This window comes from Grampus griseus (assembly GCF_964374135.1).
Source record: "Grampus griseus genome assembly, chromosome: 10".
NCBI classification, from domain to species: domain Eukaryota; kingdom Metazoa; phylum Chordata; class Mammalia; order Artiodactyla; family Delphinidae; genus Grampus; species Grampus griseus.
Genome location: NC_139004.1, coordinates 45,136,891 through 45,164,049, shown reverse-complemented (window position 1 = coordinate 45,164,049; position 27,159 = coordinate 45,136,891). Strand labels below are relative to the sequence as shown.

The 27,159-nt window shown below is 38.7% G+C and overlaps 1 protein-coding gene across 1 annotated transcript in view; it reads right to left on the bottom strand.

Annotated features, from left to right (window-relative positions):
- The window catches only part of KHDRBS2 (KH RNA binding domain containing, signal transduction associated 2), a gene marked incomplete at both ends in the record, with an annotated part of 694,748 nt that extends 678,152 nt beyond the window's left edge, over positions 1-16,596 (bottom strand). Inside the window, one exon of the mRNA XM_082664427.1 lies at positions 16,506-16,596. Coding sequence (XP_082520553.1) covers positions 16,506-16,596 — 91 coding nt within the window. The remainder of the gene's footprint in view (positions 1-16,505) is intronic.
- Positions 16,597-27,159: the final 10,563 nt, after the last annotated feature.

Here is a 27,159-nt window from a genome sequence, read left to right as displayed (position 1 = left end):
ATCAATTTTATCTGGATCCTCAAAACAATAGATGCTATCAATAAAATCCAAAATGAATGTAAAACCATCACACAGAACTTCTCAGGTTTGGTTGCTTGGTAATAGATTCCCTGATGGAGTTTCGTTTACAGGATATTCGTTAGGGATAACTCTTGTGGAAAAGGGAAATGAAGAAGGACTGGGAAGAAGTTATCCTGAAATGAAGGCCCTGCAAACCCTCAGTCAGTCCCATCAAGAGCTCTGTAACAACATGGCTTGTCAGAGGTGTCCTGCAGAGGCTCAAAATAGCTGCATTTTTATAACTGGCTAATGCAGGCTGTTTAGGGAAGGGACCCGTTGGTAAAAGTGGTTCTATCAAGTTAAGACAAACCTTGAAATAGATAACAGCTGGAAAATGTATTGGTACCTGGCACAATTTCTTCCCTTTGTCAGGGATCTAGGGGTCAAATCCCCATGTTCCCTTGAACTTGGAAGATATAGTGAACTAGGGTCTTCCTCTGAACTAATATGATTTAAAAATGTGAATGCTTTATAAATGAACCGGCTACGAAAGAAGGAGAGGTGGCTGGGTTAGGACTGGTCCCATATCCCACGGTTTGTCAGAGCAAAGGATGCTTAGAACACATACCCCATGTACCAGGTAAGAGCTATGAACTGTAGGGAGCTAGCATGGGGTGCACAGAGCTCTTCAAGACAGCTTGCTAAGGGGATGAGAAACCTCAATAGAAAGCACCTAGAGGTGTACCTCCAGATATCTAGGCATCAACTAAGGAGTTGAAAACAACAAGCCAGAATAAAGATGCATGTTAATTATTGAACTCAAGTTGTCTTTATGACTAGAAGTACCTAAAAATCTCTTTTATTATTTGATAATCATCAGAAGAATATAGAATGCATCCTAGTTTTCTTCTAGAAAGACGGAAAAATTCATCTTGCAGAATAAGATAAATGGAGAGTGATAGAAAAGTTTCAGGTTCTTTTCTCATTATTTTCTGTGCACCCTACTTGTTCAACAAAATAGTGAACTCACACTGATTTTTATGCTTGCTTACATCATTTTGCTTAAATTATGTGTAAAAAATATATTTTCTAAAATAGGAAGTAAGGTTAAATTAAAAAAAAAAGAGTCATGCACCCCAATGTTCATTGCAGCACTATTTACAATAGCCAGGTCATGGAAGTAACCTAAATGCCCACTGACAGACAAATGGATAAAGAAGATGTGGTACATATATACAATGGAATATTACTCAGCCATAAAAAGGAACGAAATTGGGTCATCTATAGAGACGTTGATGGACCTAGAGACTTTCATACAGAGTGAAGTAAGTCAGAAAGAGATAAACAAATATCGTATATTAACACATATATGTGGAATCTAGAAAAATGGTAGAGATGAACCAGTTTACAAGGCAAAAACAGAGACACAGATGTAGATAACAAATGTATGGACACCAAAGGGGGAAGCGTGGGGTGCGGGGGTGATGGTGGTGGGATGAATTTGGAGATTGGATTGACATACATACACTAATATGTATAAAATAGATAACTAATAAGAACCTGCTGTATAAGAAAGGAAGGGAGGGAGGAAAGAAGGAAGGAAGGAAGGAATGAAGGAAGGAAGGAAGGAAGGGAGGGAGGGAGGGAGGGAGGGAGGAAAAAAAAAGGATTGCTGTTATCCTAAGATCAGTTCTGTTTTCTCTTAGTCAAAGTTATTTTGGTTGCAAATAACATAAAACAATCAGAGCCACCTTAAATAATTATCAGAAAAGTGTATATCTTGGAAAAATCCTGGGGCTTCTCAAGGAAGTTAGGTTAGCTGGGGCCCTGGAAAGACCTCCTTGGAATGGCCTCAGTCTGTGTATCTGTTTTGTTCTGAAGAACAGACTTAGAACCCCAGAGTCTACTTTCCCCCTGTATCAGGAACCAACCCAAACTGGGTGACCTCTTTCCTTTAATGCCAATTTCTCACCAGAAAAAGTTGGGAGGCTGCTCTGATCCCTTTGGCAGCAGCCAAGTGAACAAGGGTGAGTAATTCAGTGCCCTGAAGAAGCGGGTCAGGGTTTAAGAGAATATGGGTCAAAACAAACTTAGAGAATCCTGTGAAACATCAGTTATATGATATCAGTCATCAGGAACTAGAAAGTGAATTGCATCTAAGAAAGTTGTACTTATTTTTTCATTTCTAATTGGAAGTGGTCAAAATGAGCTACTAACAGTAAACATCAGACACTTCAGAGACTTTTTTTCTCTCCTTATTCACCTAATGTGGATCTTAAAACTAATACTGTGAAAGTCTGATACATATATAAAAAAGACATTTCTTTCAGGGGTTTAAATATATCTATAAACTATTATTTAACATAAATCATACACTCTAACATTTCATGTTCAGACAAATTTCAAAAGCAGTTTTCCTTTATGGTAAATAAAGAATTATTGTCCAATACTATGAAATTTTTAAAATGAGATAAAATTGATATTCATAAATCATCTAATCCAAGCTTCCATTTCCAAGGAAGTATCAACATATATCTTTTGAGAAAAACAAAATAGTTATTTTTCCTTTTTTCAATTTTCTATAGGAGGTTTTAAATACCCCCACAGGAACAGACTTCAGTAATTCACAAGGCTATCTCACTTTATGGCATGTAAATTCATTTTACTTCTTGTCCAGATCCAAACAGAAATTGCCCACTACATCCCTATTTCTAAAACCCAGAACACAACCATCTTCCTTCAGGGAGTAGTCTTCCTGCCTGTATAAACACACTCCCCCAAGAATTACCTTGTCAGAATCCAGCACTGATGTACTGTGTCAGTCTGGATCATTGTTAAATCTTTTTGGCTATTAGTGTTGAAACGATGGGCACCTGCGTGTTTACGAAGTCATAGTGGTATGGTACCTGTGCTTTAGGGATTAATCTAAAGTCAGCAGTCACTTATGCCCTCGGGCAGTTTTCAAAACTATGTCACATTTCAGGGTAATTGCAATGCTATCTCTTAATATGCCACTGATGATCAAGAGGTATCAATGGGCTATCACTGTGGATGGAGATGTTGGTCCCAGTTGTTCATCTGCAGGTGTACCTATTTTACCCAGGGTAGATTTGTCAATTCTGTACAGTGTATTGTTTCTGTACAATATATTTTTTACCTGAAAAAATAGAAAAAGCATATAACCTACTATCTAAAATTATATGGTCTTTTTTTTAAATAAAATGTTTAATGCATCTACTTTACGCACTATTTTGTGATTCTAGAACTTACTTTGCTAGTGAGGACAGGGCAATAGTTCAAATTTTACTAGATATCACTACTGCTGAGTAGCAGCAAGTACCTTACTTCTTTATTGAAAGAATGCTATCCTTGTCATAGTCAGTAAACTTCAAGGCCTCTGGGATGGCTAGTCTCCTCCTCAGTTACAGTAAGAAAGTGTATTCATAATGTTCTTAAAAGATTATGTTCTAAATTCTGAGGAAATGGCAAAAAATTCATATAGCTATATATAATTTTAAAGCACAGTCCAAAAACATGTCATGCTTAATCATTCTAAGGCAGCCATTGTTCCCTTTGTATTGGAACAAACATACTGAGGGACAATATTGCAGACAGTTCACATATACTTAGACACTATGATCTTTATTTATCTATATTTTATGTGCTTAAACACTATACTATGTCTTTTAACACTTTAAACATGATAATGAGCAAAAAGTATATATTTTCAGTAAATGATACTGAATATTTAAATCTTAAAAAAAAATAAGAACTTTGACCCTATCTTGACACCATATACAAAAGTTACCTCTAGATGTGTCATAAACCTATACTTAAAAGCTAAAACCATAAAGCCTCTAGAAAAAAATATTGAGAAGACCCTTTGTGACTTTGAGGTAGGCAAAGATTTCCTAGGGAGGACACAACACTAAAGTATAAGAAAAAAAAAAAACAATGAATTAGACTTCAGAAAAAAATTAACTTCTGCTCTTCAAAAGACACTTAAGAAAATTAAAAGCCAAGCCGCATATTGGGAGAAAATATTTGCAGTATGTATATTTCACAAAGGATGCAAATCCAGAATATACAAATTACTCCACCAACAATAAAAAGACCAACAATCCAATTAAAAGTTCGTCAACATTCTAACCAATTGTTTCAAGTAAGATAACAGATACAAATGGCCAAAAAGTATTTGAAAACATGTTCAACATCATTAATCATCAAGGAATTGAATATTAAAAGGGGAAAGGGGGGGATAAAATAGGAGTTTGGGATTAACATATACACACTACTATGTATGAAATAGATAACCAACAAGGACCTATTGTATAGCACAGGTAACTATACTCAGTATCTTGTAATAACCTATAATAGAAAAAAAATCAAAAAAACATATAAAAATAACTGAATCACTTTGCTGTACATCAGAAACTAACACAACATTGTAAATCAACTATACCTCAATAAAAAATAAAATTTTAAAAAGATTCAAACAAACAAACAAACAAAAACTACAATAAGTTACCACTTGAAATACTAGAATAGCTGTTGTTAAGACTGAGAACTTCAGGTACTGGCAAGCAAGTAGAACAACCAGAGTTTTCATACAATGTTGGTGAGAGATAAAACAGTGCAACCACTTTAGGAAATTATTTTGCAATCCCATATAATATAAATAAGGTTTACCATATATACACATACACACACATTCTAAGACCCAGCAATTCTGTTTTATGTAAAGAGAATGCATGTCCACAAAAATCTTGCACATGAACATTCATAGCAACTATTCATAATAAGCATAATAAGCTATCCCTGAAAACAGCCCACATGCCCATTCACAAGAGACTGGATAATCAAATTGTGAGATATTGATACAATGGAACATTACTCAGCAAGGAAAAATAAACTATTGATAAATGTAGGAACATGGATAACTTTCAAGACTATGTTGAACTTAAGAAGGAGGAAGAGTGCATACTCTTTGAGCTTCTGAGTCTTTCCTAATCCCGCATCTATCGCATGCACCTACTTTTTTCTTTGAGGGTTCTTAGGACTTGTGGTCACATGTGACTTTGTTGACCACTGACACCTTCTTGATACATTTTCCCCATGAATTTGTGATTCTACAGTCAATGTAGAAATTTACTGCCTCCATTCTGATCAGTGATCCACAGTGAGCATGAGATTGGCACCAGAATGTGCTGGACATTTAGATCCTTTAAGCTTGTATTATGAGCATTTCTCCGCACTAAGTGACATTATAGTGTGAAAAGATGTATGTATTATCTTTCCAAGATTTGTTTTGGCACTGGAGGAAATATTAACTATGTTGGATCTGAAAGAAGACATTTGCATATGCAAAACTTTATTTATTTTAAGGTTAAGCATTACTTCATGAAACATTTATTTTTGTGTGTGTGTGTGTATGTGTGTGTGTGTGTGTGTGTGTGTGTGTGTGTGTGTGTGTGTGTGTATGTGGTATTTCTTACCCTGGAATGTGATAAAAATTATTTGAGAGCTACTGTTATAATAGAAAGAACACAGTAGGTGATGTCAAAACACTAGTGTTTGAATCCTAGATCTGCCATTTGGCTGCTTTGTGACTCTGGGCCAATTTCTAAATCTGTTTGAGCCTTTGCTTCCTCATCTATGATACAGGCTCTTGTCAACTATACCACGGATCAATCATCAATCATCTCGTGAATCCTCTGCAAGTTTACCTGCAGTATTTATCCAACAGCAGAAATCAATGAAGATTCTTTTCTTTACTCCACTTTTTTTTAAAAAAATAATTGAGGCAAATCTTATGAATAATGAAATGCAGTTTTTAGGTTTACAATTTGATGAGTTGTGATAACTGTATAGGCTGTATATGCAGGGCTCTTGACAAGAATAGAGAACATTTCCATCAGCCCAGAGACTCTCCTTATACAGCTTTACCATGACTCTGCATTCCTTTGGCAACCACTATTCTGATTTCTATCATCATAAATCACTTCTTTCTTCAACTTTATATAAATGTTCTTTTAGACTGTGCAGTTTTTACAGTCGACAAGTCCAAACTTCTTAACGTAGTTTACAAGACATGTGTGATAAACCACTCTCTTTAGACCCACTTTTCTACATGCTTTCTCTTTTACTGTATTTTCCAAGCATATTTAATCTGTTTGGTTCCTGGACCCATTTCCAACGACCCCTTTCTTGTGCTTCAGATGACAGTTGCAAGTCCAGGCTGTTACCTGTACTTCTAACCTACTGGTTGTAAACCAGAGGTTTCCAGGGTCCCCCCTCTCCTTGGGGACAATTAATTTGCTAGAGAAGCTCACAGAACTCAGAGAAGCATCTTACTTACTAGAACACCTGTTTATTACAGAGTGATACACTCAGGAACATCCAGGTGGAAGAGATGCACAGAGCAGGTCTGGAAAAGAGCGCAGAGCTTCCAAGCCTTTTCGGAGCTCAGCATTCTCCCCAGATCTCCATGTGCTACCAATATGGAAGAAATCTGAATCCAGTCCTTCTATGTTATTATCAAGGTTTCATTACATAGGCATGATTGATTAAATCACTGGTGACTGGCAACTGATTCAAGCTCTAGCCCCTCTCCCCAAAGGTCTGGGGGGTGGGAAGGAGAGGTAGGACTGAAAGTTCCCACCCTCTGATTACCAGTTGGGTTCCCTGGCAACCAGCCCCCATCTTTAAGTTACCTAGGGGCTTTTCAAAAAGTCACCTTATTTACATTACAAAAGACACCTTTACATCTCTCTTCACTTAGGAAATTCCAAGAGTTTTAGGAGCTCTGGCCAGAAACAGGTAAGATGATCAAATATATATATATATATATATATATATATATATATATATCTTTTTGTAAATCATAATGTCACACCTAACTTCTACCTATTCAAAAAAATGTTCTCTTTCTTTTCAGGCTTTGGAGATGTTCGCTGTATCTATGTATCATTCTCCCATATTATAACCCCTTCTTCACTGAATCTCCACCATATCCTACTTCTGTGTTAGATCTCAACTAACATGGCCCTTCCCACTGAGGCCGCCCATGATCTCTGTGGGCTCCTAAAGCATCATCTATTTGCCTTGTCATTGCACTTCTCAGATCCTATGGAGATTGCGTATTTAATTGCCTGTAACTCTGTCCTCTCCTCCACCTAAAAGCAGGTCTCAGATAGTAATACAGAATACAGATAATAGCAACCAATTGGACCAAGTCTGTACTGTTTCTCATTTATCACCTGTTTTGTATATGCTTAACACACACACACACACACACACACACACACACAGTCTGCTCATTTTACTCAAAGAGAAACCATTTGGCTTATTGTACTTCATTCCAAATACTTATCATCTCATCTAATTCCATTAAATGGCTTTTAATTATCATAATTCTTTCTTCTACCAGATTTTCCTTATATGGATATGATATAATTTCCAATCTTTCACTAATTTCAGAATACTAGCTTACTACAGAGTCATCTATCCTCATGAAGTCCATTCGAAAACAACTGCATATAACAAATTGCCATCTGCCTCAGCACATCAAATGACTTTCATCTTCACAGAATTCCTTAAAGGCCCCCTCTTGCACCAGATCTTAGATGGATTAAAAGGCAGCTTCTAGTTTTTGGCTTCTAAGAAGAAAAACAGACTATATGGAGATATGGATGATACTTAATTTAACACTCACATTTACATGCCTAAATATACAGTAAGAACTGTATTCTGTTATGTATTCATGTTACTGTTTTCATTTTATAGTCTTCTTTTATACAATGAGTATATTGCTACATGTAAATCAAATTTCTAAAAATCAAATTCCTTAAATTTCCTAAAGGAAATTATTTTAAAGGAAACAAATTCTCTAGTAACAGATATTTAACTCTCCTAAAAGTTTTTCAAAGCAAGATCTTGGTATTTCCTTAAACCAGTCATATTCTGCAATACTGTTTAGTGTTTCAATGTTTAATGGTTGCTTTTTGAGACTTTCACATTATAGTTAGACATTTACTTAACCTCTGATTTATTACTTAAAAAATCCAAATGGATTAGGCTATCCTCTAATCTGAATCTTTATCTTTCCCATAATATAAGGACAATATTACCTGCCTTTTTGGATATAATGTAAGGACATGACCCACAGTATATGTTCAAGAAAAGTAGCTATTACTCTAGTCATCCCTTTCTTCTCAAAATGTACAGATTTCTTCTCCTTCAGCCTCTACTGAGTTTCCGTCACCGAGGCTCTGTCTCCTGAGTTGCATCAGGGTCTATCATTTTCTGACATACAATGAACCTGCTAAAAATAGCTATACTCGAGAGAAAACATGTTCATTCTGCTTTTCTATTAGAAGGTAAAATCTAATCTTCAATGTTTTGAAGGAAATGGACATCAATTGTGCCATTCCTGATAAAAGTGTAATAACACAGACCAATCTGTTTCAAAGTAATTAAATCCTAAAGCCTCATTACCTATAGATAACATTTGTATCAGGCCATGCTGGTGAAATGGGTTCTCAGTTTCTGACCACATGTGAACTCTGCTCAACTCCCAAATTATAAACAAAACTGACACTCCCTCAAGACACAAGAGAGGACCTATGGTTGTTCTTCCTTCCTAGAAGAATTTGGCAAATATAAGCAGTTCTCTTAAAAAAAAAAACATGGAAAGAAAAAGTCTCAGCAAATCACACAAAGGTCTCCAATCCCTCTTTTGGATCCAAGAAAAGAAAAAAAAGTGTTCTCCTGCTCTTTACCATCTCACAACTAAACTCCCTCAGAAACAACAGTCAATGTAAGACACTGAAAATGTAGGCTCCCTTGATAATCCTTAACCCAATTCTGTACTAAGGTAAATTTCCCATTTATAAATGTATTTGCCTTTTATATACTATACTTATTTAAAGACACTGGGAAAGAATTCATCCAATACTTGCATTCAGGAACATATTTAAGAAGTGAATGATGACCACCACGCTGATCTCCTCAAAGTACTTTGCATGTTAATATCTGAACTTCCTGCAAAGCCTGCCTGAAGCAGTGTCTCCCACGGGAGACAGGATGCTGTAACCAGTACACCTGTCTCTGGGTAAGAAAGCCTGGGTTTCAGCTTTATAATTTATTTGCTGTGTGATCTGAGATAAATTAACTTCTCTAATTCTTAATTTTTCTCATTTGTAAAATAGGGTAATGCTAGTAACTATCTCATAGGATTGGCGAGTGGATGCATTGTGGTAGGTGTGTCAGCATCCAGTACACTGCGTGACAAGGAGTATCTCCTCACCAATGCTGACAGAGTGACCACGAGAATGAAGAACTACAATCACGGTGACCTCCTTGGAATCTCTGTGACACCAGCAGTCTGTAAACCCCAGCAGCTCTTACCATGCACTGTTATTTATATCTTATGTATACTGTTAAAAACTAATAAATTAAACATCTGATACCTCTTCATATACCAATAACACATACTGAGGACCGGTGTTACCAACTCACATTCAAGGGCACATGCAATCACATAGTCAAGGATCACTGAGTCCTTGCCCCACAGAACTCATCCCCCAAACTGTAGCTAAACTACAAGTTCATCTATAGTAAAGGACCGAAAACTTTGTCATTCAGGTGTTCTTGAATGTTTATTCTCTCGCTCTACCGCAAAAATTTTTTGGAAGTAGTGCTCCTGAGGGTAAGGTAAGCAATGGAGGATACGCTACAAATGATTTGCTTCCCAAAACAGTTAAAAATATTTGTGCAACAAGATACTTGGCTGTGACCTCTCAACTTTTTGACAAATAAAACATGCGGTTATTTCAGAACTCTCCTCTGGAGAAAATGAAGAAGTCATATAACACGGGTATCTGCTAACATTCCTTTGGGAGATCAGCTATTAACCAGTACTCTATTATTTTTAAAAAATATATATTTCTATATCATACTTATTTTACTGAAATTCACCATTTCTGTAAGAAAAGGATCATATTACAATCTATTAATATATTAAGCCTTACACTGTTTATAGCTTTAAAGAACCAACTGGTGTCAGGATATAATTCCGATTAAGCTACATTTCTTATAATCTGTATTCAGACAAGAAAAGGGATCAAATCAAATGTTCAAAAAATAAGAACATAGGAAAGGCTGGTGATACTAGAGTCATCTCCAAGGGTTTCTAAAAACCATCTCTAAAACTTCCCTCCTTCTGCAGCTGCCATGAGAACACAGAGCTCCAATCTAGATTGTATACTTAATAGAAACCAAAAATTTTGATCAGATATTATGTTCATTATCCAGATGGATTTATCCTGGTCATGCTCATTCTTACATAATTAATGAAATATTAATGTACAAGACTGAACCTGCCTTCAAAAGAAAATCTTATAAAGAAATAAATTAAAACACAAATGAATGGAGACTGGATATTATATATAAAATAAACACAGAAGACTTTGCAGAAGGGGGCAGGAAGAAGGCAGGCTGGCTGGGTACCATGTGACTCAGGCAGTGGTTTTGCTAGTTTTTCTTGTGTTTCATATATGCCAAAGTGGCAGCTGGAAAGGTTGGAAACCCAGGAACATTAACAGAAGGAGACCAAAAAAAGGCTCAAGCAAAGCCTGCTCTCTCCGGCCACAGGACTAGAAAGAGGGCAACCTTGCAAGACAGAAAACTTTTAGACAACAAACATCCTTCCCCAGCCAAACAACCCAGAAAACAAAACAAAACCCAAAAACCGGTGTCTCAGGCTCACCCCCATCAAGAAAAATTAAATAGGGAGCCTGGGCGTCCAGCCTCCCTCCACTGTGAAGGGGCACTCCTTCTCTCTGGGGGGAGGCAGGGGGACTGAATAGGCAACAGCACTTCCGTACCACCAGCAGTGGGGACAGAGGCTACGTGGAGACCCGGATGTCCACCCCCAGGAGCAGGACCAATGCATCCTTCCCCGTCCAAGCCGGGGGTGTCAGAGAATCTTTCACTCCTGCTGGAATTCCTCCCCACCCCTCTCGGTGTCACTAAAGACCACACGGGAACAGCAAAAAGGGGCTCCCTCCCTCCCCTAGGCACCTGGGGAAGCCTGGACTCTCCCTGCCCCAGAAGCATCCAGGCAGGCAGCATCCCCTCCCTCTGATGGCCTGCTGTCAGAGATGGCCTGCCTATGACAATAGCATTTAAAGGTGTGACATGGTCACACTCTGATCTTGAATGAACCACTCTTGACAGGGTGTGTGTGTTGGGGTGGGGAGGAGAGAGAGGGAGGATGGTGAGCCCTGGTAAGAGAGACAGAAGAGAAAAACCAACAGTGTGTAGTGCTTGTAAACCAAGGGAGAAGCCAAGAAATTGGGAGAAGAACAATAGTGGAAAGTGCAGCCAAGTGCCCTGATGAGAGGTCAGACACATTTTACTGGATTGGGCAATTAGATGATTCTCACTGGAGCCTCTGGTTTCAAGACAATGATGAGGACTGCAGCGAGATGGAGGACCTGTGGAAGGTAAACTGAGAAAGTAAGCAGCTGTATGGACTCATGTCATCAGAAACTTGAAGGAAACAAAGGAGAAAAATTGTCAAGAGAGGTTATTTTTATTACTTTCAGCAAGTGAAACAAGTATTCTATTTTTTTTAAGTGATTCCGATTGAATCATGTTTATAGGCTGCTCCAAGGAAAGCTGGGGATGAAGACGTTGGAACTACTGAAGAAAGGATATAATAGGCCAGACCTGGAGGGGATGATGGGTGCTGGGATTAAGGATGCTGTGAACAAGTCAGCCTTGAACAAAAAAATTAATTTCACCTTCTGGGAATGAAAGGAGTATGAAATTTTTTAAGTGGTAGGAGGCTGAAGAACTTCGGAAGACAGAAATCCACTTCCCTTGAGGAAAAGGAGAATGCAGCCAGCTGCCCAGAGTGATGAACATGTGGCCTGATGAGGAGGCCAAGCAGGTGCAGAATGAGCCTCGAGAGATCCAGGTCCTGGGCTAACCAGGCTCAAGTCAGACACGGGCAAGCGACCACTGATGGAGGGAACACGATATTTTAAAATCTCTCGTTGGAATCATCTTTTATAAGATAATCTATTTCATAATTTGGTGTATGAGTTCAAATTTCACTCAGCAGTGATTCAGAGAGTTAAGTCAGTGCTCATTTTATTACAAAATCAAGCTTCAAGTTGAGGTCAAGTCCACAATGCCATTAAAACATTAAGGAAAACCTTAAACACATCATCTTATATTTGTAGAATTTCTGCTTATGTTTTTGTTTTAGTTGTACAAATATTCCTATTTTAAAATACAGCTTACATAGTCACAAACAGCATTTTTTAACATTAAAAGAACTCTGGCTGGTGGATATTCGTTTTGCTGTTTTACAGATGAAGAAACTGAGAATCAGAAAGGAAATAAATGAAATATCCTTTATTTCACAGTTGGCAGGGGTGTCAACACTCCATCCCAAGTGTTTTGTTTGCTAAAGCAGAATTTCTCCACTATATGATAAATGTGTTTTAACTGCAGATCAAAGATACCTTTAACTTAGTTTTTTTTTGCCAATTTTTATTTTTATTTAAGAAACATAAATAAGGTTATCCCAAATTTATTGGGAGAGAAAAGAGATTACATCAATCAAAGGAAAAGTCACATGAATACTATTTTTTATCATAAGTTGGTTTTAGAAATTATACCAATACCTTTCTTTAACTTAAGAACTCACCATGTTTTATGGAAAATATTTCAAGGAACACATTCTGAGTTTAAAAATGATCCTTACTGAAAATCTAAATGTAGTTGAATCACTACAAGTCAGCATTTGTGATAAATTATTAATCCATGTTCCTCTCATTCATCCACACCTGCAAACAGGCCAATTCTAGATGGAAGGGCAAGCTTTTCACCAAAATTTGAAAAAAGCACCCAGAGTTTTTTAAAAATCACTTGAACTGTTGGGATATTTGGCAATATTTGACTTCATCATATGATGAGTCAACCAAAACAATGATGAACCTACCAATATTTGTGAATAATTCAGGTTAGGAAATCTTGCCAGCCAGAGAACCCAAAACACTCTCAATTGGACAAGAATTTATTAATCCTCCTAAAGGTATGGAATTGCCATAACTGAATCTATAAATTTGAACAGATCTATGTATGTCAGCAGACAGGCAGGCTTTACTGCAAACAAGAATATTTCCATGCATATACATTTTTAGCTCCCAAGCCTTGAGAATGGTTCAGTAAATGTAAATCTGTCCCCAGTACCCAAAATAATGTTTATGCTTCAAATTGCATTATAATGCAATAAATGTATTATTAATCATTAAACTAAGAAGGAATGAAAAAAGCTTCCAAAATATTTAGCCACTGATTTTGGTATTCTGAATACACAAACACCACTCCTTTGCACCAGCAGTAGTCCCAGACTTCATTAGAATTCCAAAGAAATCTAGTCCAACTCCTCAATTTGAGAGACTGGTTCAGGGAAGGGAAATTTACAAGATTCAGTTTACGCAAAAGTGGAATTAAAATCCAGGTATCTGGATTCACAGTTTAGTGCACTTCCCAGCAGTATCACAGATATAAATAACCTCGTCTAATTTCATCTGGCAAGCAAATTCAGAGGCTGAGTGGAACTTCAAGAATCATGCTGAATTTGCTGTTTTATCATACTCCAAAGCACCTTCCATACAAATAGGTAATTAAACAATATTATCATCACAGAAGAAAATTCTTTTAACTGCTCAAACATATTATACTATTCAAACCATATTATTCAAGATTTTTCTAAGTAACAACACAATACATAAAATGTTTGGGCTCTTCCTTTAACTTTCTCAGAATCATTCCTACTGAAAGTACACAGCAGGAACAAGTGAAATAACAAACTACAACAAAAATAACAAAATAACCAACAAACTAGCACTTTTAACCCTATGGCCTTCTATTCTAAGTGAAGTAGTCACAGTTGAGCACTGATTTGCATCTACCACCAATCAAAAAATCAAAATAAATCACTGTGAAAGCTCATTGGTTTACATCACTGCCCTTGTATGTATTAGCTTCCAGAAAATCATTCTGAAGAACTGAATCATCTGGATCATTTTTATTACTCACTCAGTCTTGAGACGGTCTGCACAGTGCTGGCTGAAATGTACTTCACTGAGCACCTTCTTTCCAAATGAACATCTGTGTCAGGTTTATTTATAGCCGCTGCCTTCAATCAGTACATTTCCAGGGATGAGAAATAAAATTATCTCAACAACACTCTCCTATAGATATCCGAAACAAGACTTAAGAATCTAGGCAGATGGCCTTTGAAAAGATAATGACAGATCTATAATGTAAAATGTATGTTAAGGTTTATTAGAGATTCAAAAGGACACTCTTCAATAAGCACACATAAAGAGCCTCAGGTACAATTAGAGAATTTAAGTCTTGTGTCTCTTTTGGCCTATCTCTTTATATACTCAAGATTATTATCATCACCTCCTCCATCCTCTTTTCCTCATTATGTTTCCTCTGAAATTTGGACACCTCTCTCTGTTTCTTACTTAGATGTTTTTCTCTCTATTTAGGAGCTTTTTCCTCCTAATTCTTCACAAAAGCAGAACATGCTTCCCCCTACTGGGAAAAAATTAAATTACAAAGTACATAGGAACATGTTCCTAAGTATCAAGAAACGAAGTTCCTGAGAAAAATAAAATGTTAAGGAACCAGGTGCACAGCCTTCTCTGACTGTTTTATCAGCGGCAGAAATACTTGCACTCTCTATTTAGGGCTCCTCACACGCATTGCTGTAGTTTGGCAGTTTTCAGTACGCTAACTCTCATTAATGACTGATGAATTAATCAAGTCTGCTGTCCCCAAAAGAAGTCCAATTAGCAGGTCTGAGAAAATGATCAATTTGTAACTTTTTTCCATTTTAAAGCATTAACAGCTAAATGAAGACACTTCTGGAAAATATATTGAAGTAAATGATTTAAGAAGACTTTTAACTGCATTTTTAATCATTTTGAACAATCTTAATCATTTACCCATTAATTTACAATATTTCTATTATTTTTATGTAGTTATCTTTATTTTTTAATAGAGTAGAGGGAGAGTTTAATTTTTTAATTGACTTTCATTTTCAACTTTAGGTTCTATTTATTTTTTTTCATACAGTAACCAAGAAAGTAGTAAGCATGATTGCATTTTCTGTCCTAAATCCTCCATAAAACCAAACTTGTTCCTTGAAAAACAGTTTAGTTGTTTCACACATTCAATATTTCGATTATAAAGCTTTTCTTAATTACTTAGTATACAAAATAGAAAAAACACCTGACACTTTATTGTTGTAAATAATAATCCATCAACAAAACATTTAAATAAACCTAATGACTATTTGACTCATACATGGAGGATTAGAATTTTTCCTTCTATGTACAACTAAATCTTGAAAAAGAAAACATTTCCTTTAATGCTTAAGGGCTGAGGAAGAGAAAGTTTTAACTTTTAGTTTTACCATAGGTAAGTTCATAAGAACCTAAGCTACAAAACTGCACTGTAGTCAATTTGATGATGAAGCAGTTTATTATTAATGAGGCATTCATCAAGAAAAAAAAATCTGGAGTTGTTTTTAAAGACAGGTGTAGACTGCTACAGATATCTTGAGTACCTTTAGCAGTTAGACGGCATTATTTCAAGATAAATGAAGTAATTTGGTTAATACTTCTGTCATACAAAAGTTCATGTTCGTGTGTGTGTGTGTGTGTGTGTGTGTGTGTTTAAACGACCTTTCAAAAGAACGCAAAAGACGACATTTCTGTTCCTCTGGGAATGAAATCTCTTTTAACATTACAGGTACACAAAAGAAAATGCACACTTGGTAAAACAGTTGATCAATTGTGGAGCGTTCCCAGAGATCAGCATCTCCCAGAGCACGCAATCATCACACTTCAAATAAACTGATAAGCACTTTAGCCTCTTCCACGTTCACAAACATTGAAGAACACGCAGAATTTAATCTAGGTTAATTCTGACTTTCCATAGGAAAGACTGTAATTAGACTAAAGAACATCAAAATCGCTTCCCAAGCAGAAGAGAAAGAAAAGAAAGAAAGAAAGAAAGAAAGGAAGAAAGAAAGACTGATTTGTAGCTAAGAAGCTGTTAAAACACTACATTGATCACCATTCACTCGAAATTGATTTCCCTTCCCTCTGCGGAGTGAAAATATCCCCGTGGACCGCGTAGCTCCTCACTTCTCTCCATCAAAGATCCTAACAGGGCACGTCTCCACCGCCACAGAGCTCGCAGCTCCGGGCTCCCCAAATTCAGCTGCGGAGGGAGGGAGGGAGGGAGCATCCGCCGCCCGAGGACCTGCTCTGTCCGCAGCTCTGGGTCGAGCACCTTAGAGGACAGTCTCCGCGAAGGAGACGGGCGTCCTCCCCAACTCCGCTCCCCGAACCCCGCCGCGGTGACAGGGGCCAGCTGTCTGTTTCCACCTGGGGAGCAAGTCCTACCTTCGGCTAGCAGGCGCGAGGCGTGCACAAAAGATGGATCCAGGCTATCTTTTTCTGCCATCAGCTCAGGCAAGTATTTCTCCTCTTTCATAGCGCGGACTTCGGACCGACCCCGGCCAGGCGCAGGGCTCCGCGCGCTCGGACGTAGGTCGCCGGTACCCTGCTCGCCCACCTCCCGCCTCCCGCCTCCCGCCTCCCGCCTCCCGCTTCCCGCCTCCCGCCGCCGCGGCTCGGGGTCTGGCGCCCTCTCCGGTCCCGCGCCGCGCCCGCCCCCGCCGTCGGGCTACCCGGCCCCGCGCCTCCCGACCCGTCCTGCCTCAGTCCCTCGCTCGCGCCCAGCCCGGCTCGTACCAGCAGCCTGAACAGGAGAGGAGGGCACAGGGCGCGTCCCGCCTCCGCCCAACGCTGATTGGAGAGGGTGTCGCGAGAGGCGGGGTCCCGCGAGGCCGCGGGCCCTTACTGGACCTCGCCGCAAGTCGGGTCGCCTGAGTGGCAGGACGCGGCAGGAGAGGGGAGGGCAGCGCGGAAGGTGCAAGCGCTTTCTTCTCGCAGCCAGAGCCCGCCCTGGTTATTAGGCATGCCTAGTTGTGTGGAGCCCTCCTTACTGCTGAGGTGCCGAGAGAGAGCGGGAAAAGCACCGGTTGAACAGAGAAGCTGGGGTCCATGACGGGACGGCAGATGGTGATGAGGAGGGCGCGCGGAGGGAATGGGAGAGCACTCGGGAAAGCCTCGGGAAGGTAGATGGGGCTTTACCTGCGTCGCTAAGGCACAGGTGTCTCCTCTCCGTCCTGCAGCTCTTACGCACTCCAGTGTGCAGGAATCAGCTGTGCACCCGGCCTGGAAATATAATGAAGACTGCATGTGATCGGCGGCTGGTATTTCCAATGAGCCTGACCTACATCGCAGAGACGCAGTAGAATGTTCATTGATAAACAAATAAAGCGGCTCCCGAGCTATATTCTTGCACAGCAACACGCCTCCCCTGTGCAATCATTGGGGTATTGACATAGTTCTGGTTGTCCTCCATCCATGCCTCCTCCCCCAAACTGGGAGGTGGCTGAATTTTAAAACTAAAAAGCAACATAATCAGTAAGTTTGTGAAGGAATTAGGAAAATATGTGGAAGAAGGAAGAGACTAGGAAACAGGTAACTACGGTTGCTCCAATCTCCCCCTTTCTCCTTTATTTAGTTTTTTTTTTTAACATCTTTATTGGAGTATAATTGCTTTACAATGGTGTGTTAGTTTCTGCTTTATAACAAAGTGAATCAGTTATACATATACATATGTTCCCATATCTCTTCCCTCTTGCGTCTCCCTCCCTCCCATCCTCCCTAGCCCACCCCTCTAGGTGGTCAAAAACCACCTAGCTGATCTCCCTGTGCTATGCGGCTGCTTCGCACTAGCTATCTATTTTACGTTTGGTATTGTATATATGTCCATGCCACTCTCTCACTTTGTCACAGCTTATCCTTCCCCCTCCCCATATCGTGAAGTCCATGCTCTAGTATAGTAGGTCTGTCTTTATTCCCGTCTTACCCCTAGGTTGTTCATGACCTTCTTTTTTTTTTTTTTTTTCCTTAGATTCCATATATATGTGTTAGCATATGGTATTTGTTTTTCTCTTTCTGACTTACTTCACTCTGTATGACAGTCTCTAGGTCCATCCACCTCACTACAAATAACTCAATTTCATTTCATTTTATGGCTGAGTAATATTCCATTGTATATATGTGCCACATTTTCTTTACCCATTCATCTGTGGATGAACACTTAGGTTGCTTCAATGTCCCAGCTAATGTAAATACAGCTGCAATGAACATTTTGGTGCATGACTCTTTTTGAATTATGGTTTTCTCAGGGTATATGCCCAGTAGTGGGATTGCTGGGTAATATGGTAGTTCTATTTTTAGTTTTTTAAGGAACCTCCATACTGTTCTCCATAGTGGCTCTATCAATTTACATTCCCACCAACACTGCAAGCATGCTCCCTTAGCTCCACACCATCTCCAGCATTTATTGCTTCTAGATTTTTTGATGATGGCCATTCTGACTGGTGGGAGATGATACCTCATTGTAGCTTTGATTTGCATTTCTCTAATGATTAATGATGTTGAGCATTCTTTCATGTGTTTGTTGGCAATCTGTATATCTTCTTGGGAGAAATGTCTATTTAGATCCTCTGCCCATTTCTGGATTGGGTTGTTTCTTTTTTTGTTATTGAGCTGCATGAGCTGCTTGTAAATTTTGGAGATTAATCCTTTGTCAGTTGCTTCATTTGCAAATATTTTTTCCCATTCTGAGGGTTGTCTTTTTGTCTTGTTTATGGTTTCCTTTGCTGTGCAAAAGCTTTGAAGTTTCATTAGGTCCCATTTGTTTATTTTTGTTTTTATTTCCATTTTTCTAGGAGGTGGGTCAAAAAGGATCTTGCTGTGATTTATGTCATAGATTGTTCTGCCTATGTTTTCCTCCAAGAGTTTGATACTTTCTGACCTTACACTTAGGTCTTTAATCCATTTTGAGTTTATTTTTGTGTATGGTGTTAGGGAGTGTTCTAATTTCATACTTTTACATGTACCTGTCTTGTTTTCCCAGCACCACTTATTGAAGAGGCTGTCTTTTCTCCACTGTATATTCTTCCTTCCTTTATCAAAGATAAGGTAACCATATGTGTGTGGGTTTATCTCTGGGCTTTCTATCCTGTTCCATTGATCTGTATATTTGTTTTTCTACCAGTACCATACTGTCTTGATGACGGTAGCTTTGTAGTATATTCTGAAGCCAGGGAGCCTGATTCCTCCAGCTCCACTTTTCGTTCTCAAGATTGCTTTGGCTATTAGGGGTCTTTTGTGTTTCCATACAAATTGTGAAGTTTTTTGTTCTAGTTCTGTGAAAAATGCCAGTGGTAGTTTGATAGGGATTGCATTGAATCTGTAGATTGCTTTGAGTACTATAGTCATTTTCACAATGTTGATTCTTCCAGTCCAAGAATATCGTATATCTCTCCATCTCTTTGTGTCATCTTTAATTTCTTTCATCAGTGTCTTATAATTTTCTGCATACAGGTCTTTTGTCTCCTTAGGTAGGTTTATTCCTAGATATTTTATTCTTTTTGTTGCAGTGTAAATGGGAGTGTTTTCTTAATTTCACTTTCAGATTTTTCATCATTAGTGTATAAGTATGCCAGAGATTTTTGTGTATTAATTTTGTATCCTGCTACTTTACCAAATTCATTGATTAGCTCTAGTAGTTTGCTGGTAGCATCCTTAGGATTCTTTTTCTATAGTATCATGTCATCTGCAAACAGTGACAGCTTTACTTCTTCTTTTCCGATTTGGATTCCTTTTATTCCTTTTTCTTCTCTGATTGCTGTGGCTAAAACTTCCAAAACTATGTTGAATAATAGTAGTGAGAGTGGGCAACCTTGTCTTGTTCCTGATCTTAGTGGAAATGGCTTCAGGTTTTCACCATTGAGGACGATGTTGTCTGTGGTTTTGTCATATATGGCCTTTATTATGTTGAGGAACGTTCCCTCTATGCCTACTTTCTGCAGGGTTTTTATCATAAGCCAGTGTTGAATTTTGTTGAAAGCTTTCTCTGCATCTATTGAGATGGTCATATGGTTTTTCTCCTTCAATTTGTTAATATGGTGTATCACATTGATTGATTTGCGTATATTGAAGAATCCTTGCGTTCATGGCATAAACCCCACTTGATCATGGTGTATGATCCTTTTAATGTGCTGTTGGATTCTCTTTGCTAGTATTTTGTTGAGGATTTTTGTATCTATGTTCATCAGTGATATTGGCTTGTAGTTTTCTTTCTTTGTGACATCTTTGTCTGGTTTTGGTATCAGAGTGATGGTGGCCTCGTTGAATGAGCTTGGGAGTGTTCCTCCCTGTGCTATATTTTGGAAGAGTTTGAGAAGGATAGGTGTTAGCTCTTCTCTAAATGTTTGATAGAATTCAACTGTGAAGCCATCTGGTCCTGGGCTTTTGTTTGTTGGAAGATTTTTAATCACAGTTTCAATTTCATTGCTTATGATTGGTCTGTTCATATTTTCTATTTCTTCCTGGTTCAGTCTAAGAAGGTTGTGCATTTCTAAGAATTTGTCCATTTATTCCAGGTTGTCCATTTGATTAGCATAGAGTTGCTTTTAGTAATCTCTCATGATCCTGTATTTCTGCAGTGTCAGTTGTTACTTCTCCTTTTTCATTTCTAATTCTATTGTTTTGAGTCTTCTCCCTTTTTTTCTTGATGAGTCTGGCTAATGGTTTATCAATTTTGTTTATCTTCTCAAGGAACCAGCTTTTAGTTTTATTGATCTTTGCTATCATTTCCTTCATTTCTTTTTCATTTATTTCTGATCTGATCTTTATGATTTCTTTCCTTCTGCTAACCTTAAGGTTTTTTTTGTTTTTCTTCCTCTAATTTCTTTAGGTGCAAGGTTAGGTTGTTTATTTGAGATGTTTCCTGTTTCTTAAGGTAGGATTGTATTGCTATAAACTTCCGTCTTAGAACTGCTTTTGCTGCATCTCATAGATTTTGGGTTGTCCTGTCTCCATTGTCATTTGTGTCTAGGTATTTTTTGATTTCCTCTTTGATTTCTTCAGTGATCACTTCGTTATTAAGTAGTGTATTGTTTAGCCTCCATGTGTTTGTATTTTTTACAGATCTTTTTCTGTAATTGATATCTAGTCTCATAGCATTGTGGTCGGAAAAGATACTTGATACAATTTCAATTTTCTTAAATTTACCAAGGCTAGATTTGTGACCCAAGATATGATGTATCCTGGAAAATGTTCCATTAGCACTTGAGAAAAATGTGTATTCTGTTGTTTTTGGATGGAATGTCCTATAAATATCAATTAAGTCCATCTTGTTTAATGTATCATTTAAACCTTCTGTTTCCTTATTTATTTTCATTTTGGATGATCTGTTCATTGGTGAAAGTTGGGTGTTAAAGTCCCCTAGTATGATTGTGTTCTGTCGATTTCCCCTTTTATGGCCGTTAGTATTTGCTTTATCTATTGAGGTGTTCCTATATTAGATGCATAAATATTTGCAATTGTTATATCTTCTTCTTGGATCGATCCTTTGATCATTATGTAGTGTCCTTCTTTGTCTCTTGTTGTAGTCTTTATTTTAACGTCTAATTTTCTGATATGAGAATTGCTACTCCAGCTTTCTTCTGATTTCTATTTGCATGGAATATCTTTTTCCATCCCCTCACTTTCAGTCTGTATGTGTCCCTAGGTCTTAAGTAGACAGCATATATATGGGTCTTGTTTTTGTATCCATTCAGCAAGTCTGTATCTTTTGGTGGGGGCATTTAATCCATTTACATTTAAGGTAATTATCAATATGTATGTTCGTATTCTCATTTTCTTAATTGTTTTGGGTTTGTTATTGTAAGTCTCTTCCTTCTCTTGTGTTTCTTGCCTAGACAACTTCCTTTAGCATTTGTTGTAAAGCTGGTTTGGTGGTGCTGAACTCTCTCAGCTTTTGCTTATCTGTAAAGATTTAATTTCTCCATCAGATCTGAATGAGATCCTTGCTGGGTAGAGTAATCTTGGTTGCAGGTTTTTCTCCTTCATGACTTTAAACATGTCCTGCCAGTCCCTTCTGGCTTGCAGAGTTTCTGCTGAAAGAGCAGCTGTTAACCTTATGGAGATTCCCTTGTGTGTTATTTGTTGTTTTTCCCTTGCTGCTTTTAATATGTTTTCTTTGTACTTAAATTTTGATAGTTTGATTAATATGTGTCTTGGCATGTTTCTCCTTGGATTTATCCTGTATGGCAATCTCTGTGCTTCCTGGGCTTGATTGACTATTTCCTTTCCCATATTTGGTAAATTTACAACTATACTCTCTTCAAATATTTTCTCAGTCCCTTTCTTTTTCTCTTCTTCTTCTGGGACCTCTATGATTCGAATATTGTTGCATTTAATTTTGTCCCAGAGGTCTCTGAAACTATCCTCAGTTCTTTTCATTCTTTTTTCTTTAGTCCGCTATGCAGTAGTTATTTCCACTATTTTATCTTCTAGGTCACTTATCCGTTCTTCTGCCTCTGTTATTCTGCTATTGATCCCTTCTAGAGTATTATAAATTTCATTTATTGTGTTGTTCGTCATTGATTGTTTCCTCTTTACTTCTTCTGTTAAATGTTCTCTGTTTACTTTCCTCTTTACTTCTTCTGTTAAATGTTTCTTGCATTTTGTCTATTCTATTTCCAAGATTTTGGATCATCTTTACTATCATTATTCTGAATTCTTTTTCAGGTAGACTGCCTATTTCCTCTTCATTTGGTAGGTCTGGTGGGTTTTTATCTTGCTCCTTCATCTGCTGTGTGATTTTCTGTCTTTTCATTTTGCTTATCTTACTGTTTTGGGGGTTTCCTTTTTGCAGGCTGCAGGTTTGTAGTTCCTGTTGTTTTTGGTGTCTGTCCCCAGTGGCTAAGGTTGGTTCAGTGGGTTGTGTAGGTTTCCTGGTGGAGGGGACTAGTGCCTGTGTTCTGGTGGATGAGGCTGGATCTTGTGTTTCTGGTGGGCAGGCCCACGTTTGGTGTTGTGTTTTGGGGTGTCTGTGGCCTTATTATGATTTTAGACAACCTCTCTGCTAATGGAGGGGGCTGTGTTCCGTCTTGCTAGTTGTTTGGCATAGGGTGTCCAGCACTGTAGCTTGCTGGTCATTGAGTGAAACTGGGTCTTGGTGTTGAGATGGAGATCTCTGGGAGATTTTTACCGTTTGATATTATGTGGAGCTGGGAGGTCTCTTGTGGACCAGTGTCCTGAAGTTGGCTCTCCCACCTCAAAGGCATATCACTGACTCCTGGCTGTAGCACCAAGAGCCTGTCCTCCACATGGCTCAGAATAAAAGGGAGAAAAAATAGGAAGAAAGAAAGAAAGAGGATAAAAGAAAATAAAGTAAGATAAAATAAAATAAAGTTATTAAAATAAAAAATAATTATCAAGGAAAAAATTTTAAAAAGTAAAAAAAAAAAAAAAAGAAAGAAAGAAAATGGATGGGCAGAACCCCAGGACAAATGGTGAAAGCAAAGCTATAAAGACAAAATCACATACAGAAGCATACACATGCACACTCACAAAAAGAGGAAAAGGGGAAAAAACAATCTGTGTTGCTCCCAAAGTCCACCTCCTCAATTTGGGATGATTCATTGTCTATTCAGGTATTCCACAGGTGCAGGGTACATCAAGTTGCTTGTGGAGCTTTAATTCAATGCTTCTGAGGCTGCTGGGAGAAATTTCCCTTTTCTTTTTTCACACAGCTCCCGGGGGGGGGGGGGGGTTCAGCTTTGGATTTGGCCCCGCCTCTGTGTGTAGGTCGCCTGAGGGCATCTGTTCCTCGCTCAGACAGGACGGGGTTAAAGGAGCAGCTGATTCAGGGGCTCTGGCTCACTCAGGCCCGAGGGGAGGGAGGAGTACGGATGCTTGGCGAGCCTGCAGTGGCAGAGGCCGGCGTGACGTTGCACCAGCCTGAAGTTCGCCCGCGTGCGTTCTCCCGGAGAATTGTCCCTGGATCACGGGACCCTGGCAGTGGCGGGCTGCACAGTTTCCCGGGAGGGGGTGTGTGGATAGTGACCTGTGCTTGCACACAGGCTTCTTGGTGCCTGCAGCAGCATCGTCTCATGCCCGTCTCTGGGGTCCGCACTTTTAGCCACGGCTCGCGCCCGTCTCTGGAGCTCCTTTAAGCAGCACTCTTAATCCCCTCTCCTCGCGCACCAGGAAACAAAGAGGCAAGAAAAAGTCTCTTGTCTCTTCGGCAGGTCCAGACTTTTTCCCTGACTCCCTCCCGGCTAGCCGTGGCGCACTAACCCCTTCAGGCTGTGTTCACGCCACCAACCCCAATCCTCTCCCGGCATCCGACTGAAGCCCGAGCCTCAGCTCCCAGCCCCCGCCCACCCCAGTGGGTGAGCAAAACAGCCTCCCGGGCTGGTGAGTGCTGGTCGGCACCAATCCTCTGTGCGGTAATCTCTCCGCTTTGCCCTCCGCACCCCGGTTGCTGTGCTCTCCTCCGTGGCTCTGAAGCTTTCGCCCTCAGCCACCCGCAGTCTCCAACCGCGAAGGGGCTTCCTCGTGTGTGGAAACCTTTCCTCCTTCACGGCTCCCTCCCACTGGTGCCGGTCCCGTCCCTCTTCTTTTGTCTCTGTTTTTTCTTTTTTCTTTTGCCCTACCCAGGTACGTGAGGGAGTTTCTTGCCTTTTGGGAGGTCTGAGGTCTTCTGCCAGCGTTCAGTAGGTGTGCTATAGGAGCAGTTCCACTTATAGATGTATTTCTGATGTATTTGTGGGGAGGAAGGTGATTTCCACGTCTTACTCTTCCGCCATTTTCTCAAATCTCTCCCTTATTTAGGATGTGACAGTCTCTTTCACCAGGTGTTGCTGCTCGGCTACTTTGTATCTATTCCTCTTCTGTTTTAAAGGAGAGTTAAACCCTCCGGTATCACCAGCACTGCCCATCCTTCTTTTACAATTGGGTCATGAAAATGCAGCTTCCGTGCTTCAGATACTACAAAACAATCTTTCTACCGTCTCTTTTCATAAACAATCATTTTCCAATTCACCTCTCCTCCACCATTTTTGTTTGTGGAAAAAATGGAGGCTAATTTTCCTACAAATAAAGCATACTGAAACTTTCCCAAGTTCTCTTACTGTATTCAATTTTTTCTTATTTATTTTTCAAGATAAGGTTGGAGATTATCTCTTACTTATATATTTTTTAAAAAATTTAACATGACTTGACATCCATTATCTCAATTTGTCCTTACTGAAGCAGTCTGAAAAAACACAGGCATAAGTATTACTTTCTTTGTTTTATAGTTGTGGAAACTAAGGCAGAGACAGAGAAGCTCAGTGACCCAGAAGTAACAAATATGACCTCATTTGGCATCAGTCACCTTCACCCCACCCAGAAGCTGAGCCTATGCTACCACGTGACCAATGGGAAGGGGCTATGTCACTAACACATGTGATAGAAATGTTAAAAGTTCATGAAATAAGCTGTGAGAACCATGACTCATTGATAATTTTGTTTTTTGACTGTAGGGAAAAAATCACATTTTTTCAGGAATTTTTTTTTAAATCAAGAGCTTTCCTATATAAAATATATAACACTTTAAAATGATCTGTGTTCCCTACAGTGTTGTTACCCTAGGTCTATAAGGGTATCTTGTGATAAGGGGGTGGCCAAAATGTGTGAACGTTGTCAAAAGGTACAAGCTTCCAGTTATAAAATACGTAAGTCCTGGGGATGTCATATATAGCATGATGACTATAGTTAATATTACCATACTGCATAGTTAAAAGTTGATAAGAGAGGAGATCTTAAGTTCTCATCACACGAAAAAAATTTAGCATTAAACTAGTTAATGCTAAAGTGAGATTAAAATTCAAGTCTTTTAGATACCATTTACACTGCTTTAACCTACATTTTTGTACATTAAATATTTAATTTATTTATGCATGTATGCATTCAATAATGTTTATTGAATATTAAAAAGAGCCTAGGGAGAAATTGGAGAAAAATTGGTGGATGAGCTACAAGCATTCATGCTCTGTCATCATAGAGATGATTTTCAAATGGGGAAAGACAAAACCAAATACACAAGAGAACAGGTAATTGCTGGCTGCAATAAAGGCCAAGAGGGAACCAAGCAAGGAGTTAAGGAAGAGAATAAGGGAAGGCCTCATTTTTTTGCCAGGATAGACATGCAGTCTTGCTCAGGAGTTGACATTTAAAGCAAAATCTAGTGGAAAGGAAGGAGCTATCTGTGTGAAATGAACAGAGAAAGGCATTCCAGGCAGCTGGGTTTGCCCATGTGAAAGCCATGTGATCTGAAAGAGCTTGGCTTACTCCTGGAACTGACTAGCCTACCAAGCCTTTTCATCTAAAGCATATGGTGCTGATGGGGGACGTGCACAAATCCAGTTTCATGAATCAAAAAATGCAGTAACTCTTGTTCTGTCCAGCAACAGCATTTACATTATCCATTCACAGTCCTGTTTCCCACAGTCCTGTTTTCCAGTGATTAAAGGTGCACTAAGGAGATACCATGGAGAACTGTCCAAGGGGTGACTTTATCATACAGTGTCTCTGGATATCCAAGTCATTAATAAATATGGTAAGCTAGCTAACTTTTACTTTTCTTGCTTATTATCAGGAAATATTTATAATTTTATTTTCTCAGGTAAACACTCAGCAAAGCCTAAAATGCATTCTAACAGAAAAAAAAAGTGCATTTATGTATCTTTAAAAAATTAAAAGAAAATGAATGTTAACCTAATATTTAGAATAGTTCGTATATTTAACACATAATGGGCATTATAGAATAAAAATATAGAAGCTACATTGGTCCTTAATAATCAATATGCTTCAGAACTTACTCACAAATATTGCTTATTTCCAAACAGGATATGGCTGAATAAAGGCAGATTCTCCAAGTGCCCTACACATACACTTATCCAGCATCAAATTCATGTGTTTTCAGTAGATGATTCTATGTCACTGTGTGTTCTCCATTTACTTCACATATAAATATTTAATAGGTGCCACAACTGTTTAGTGGATTTTCTCAGGGCAACCTTAATAATGCAAAAATTTAATAAACATAAATGTAAATAAATTGAGAGCCGTCTATAGA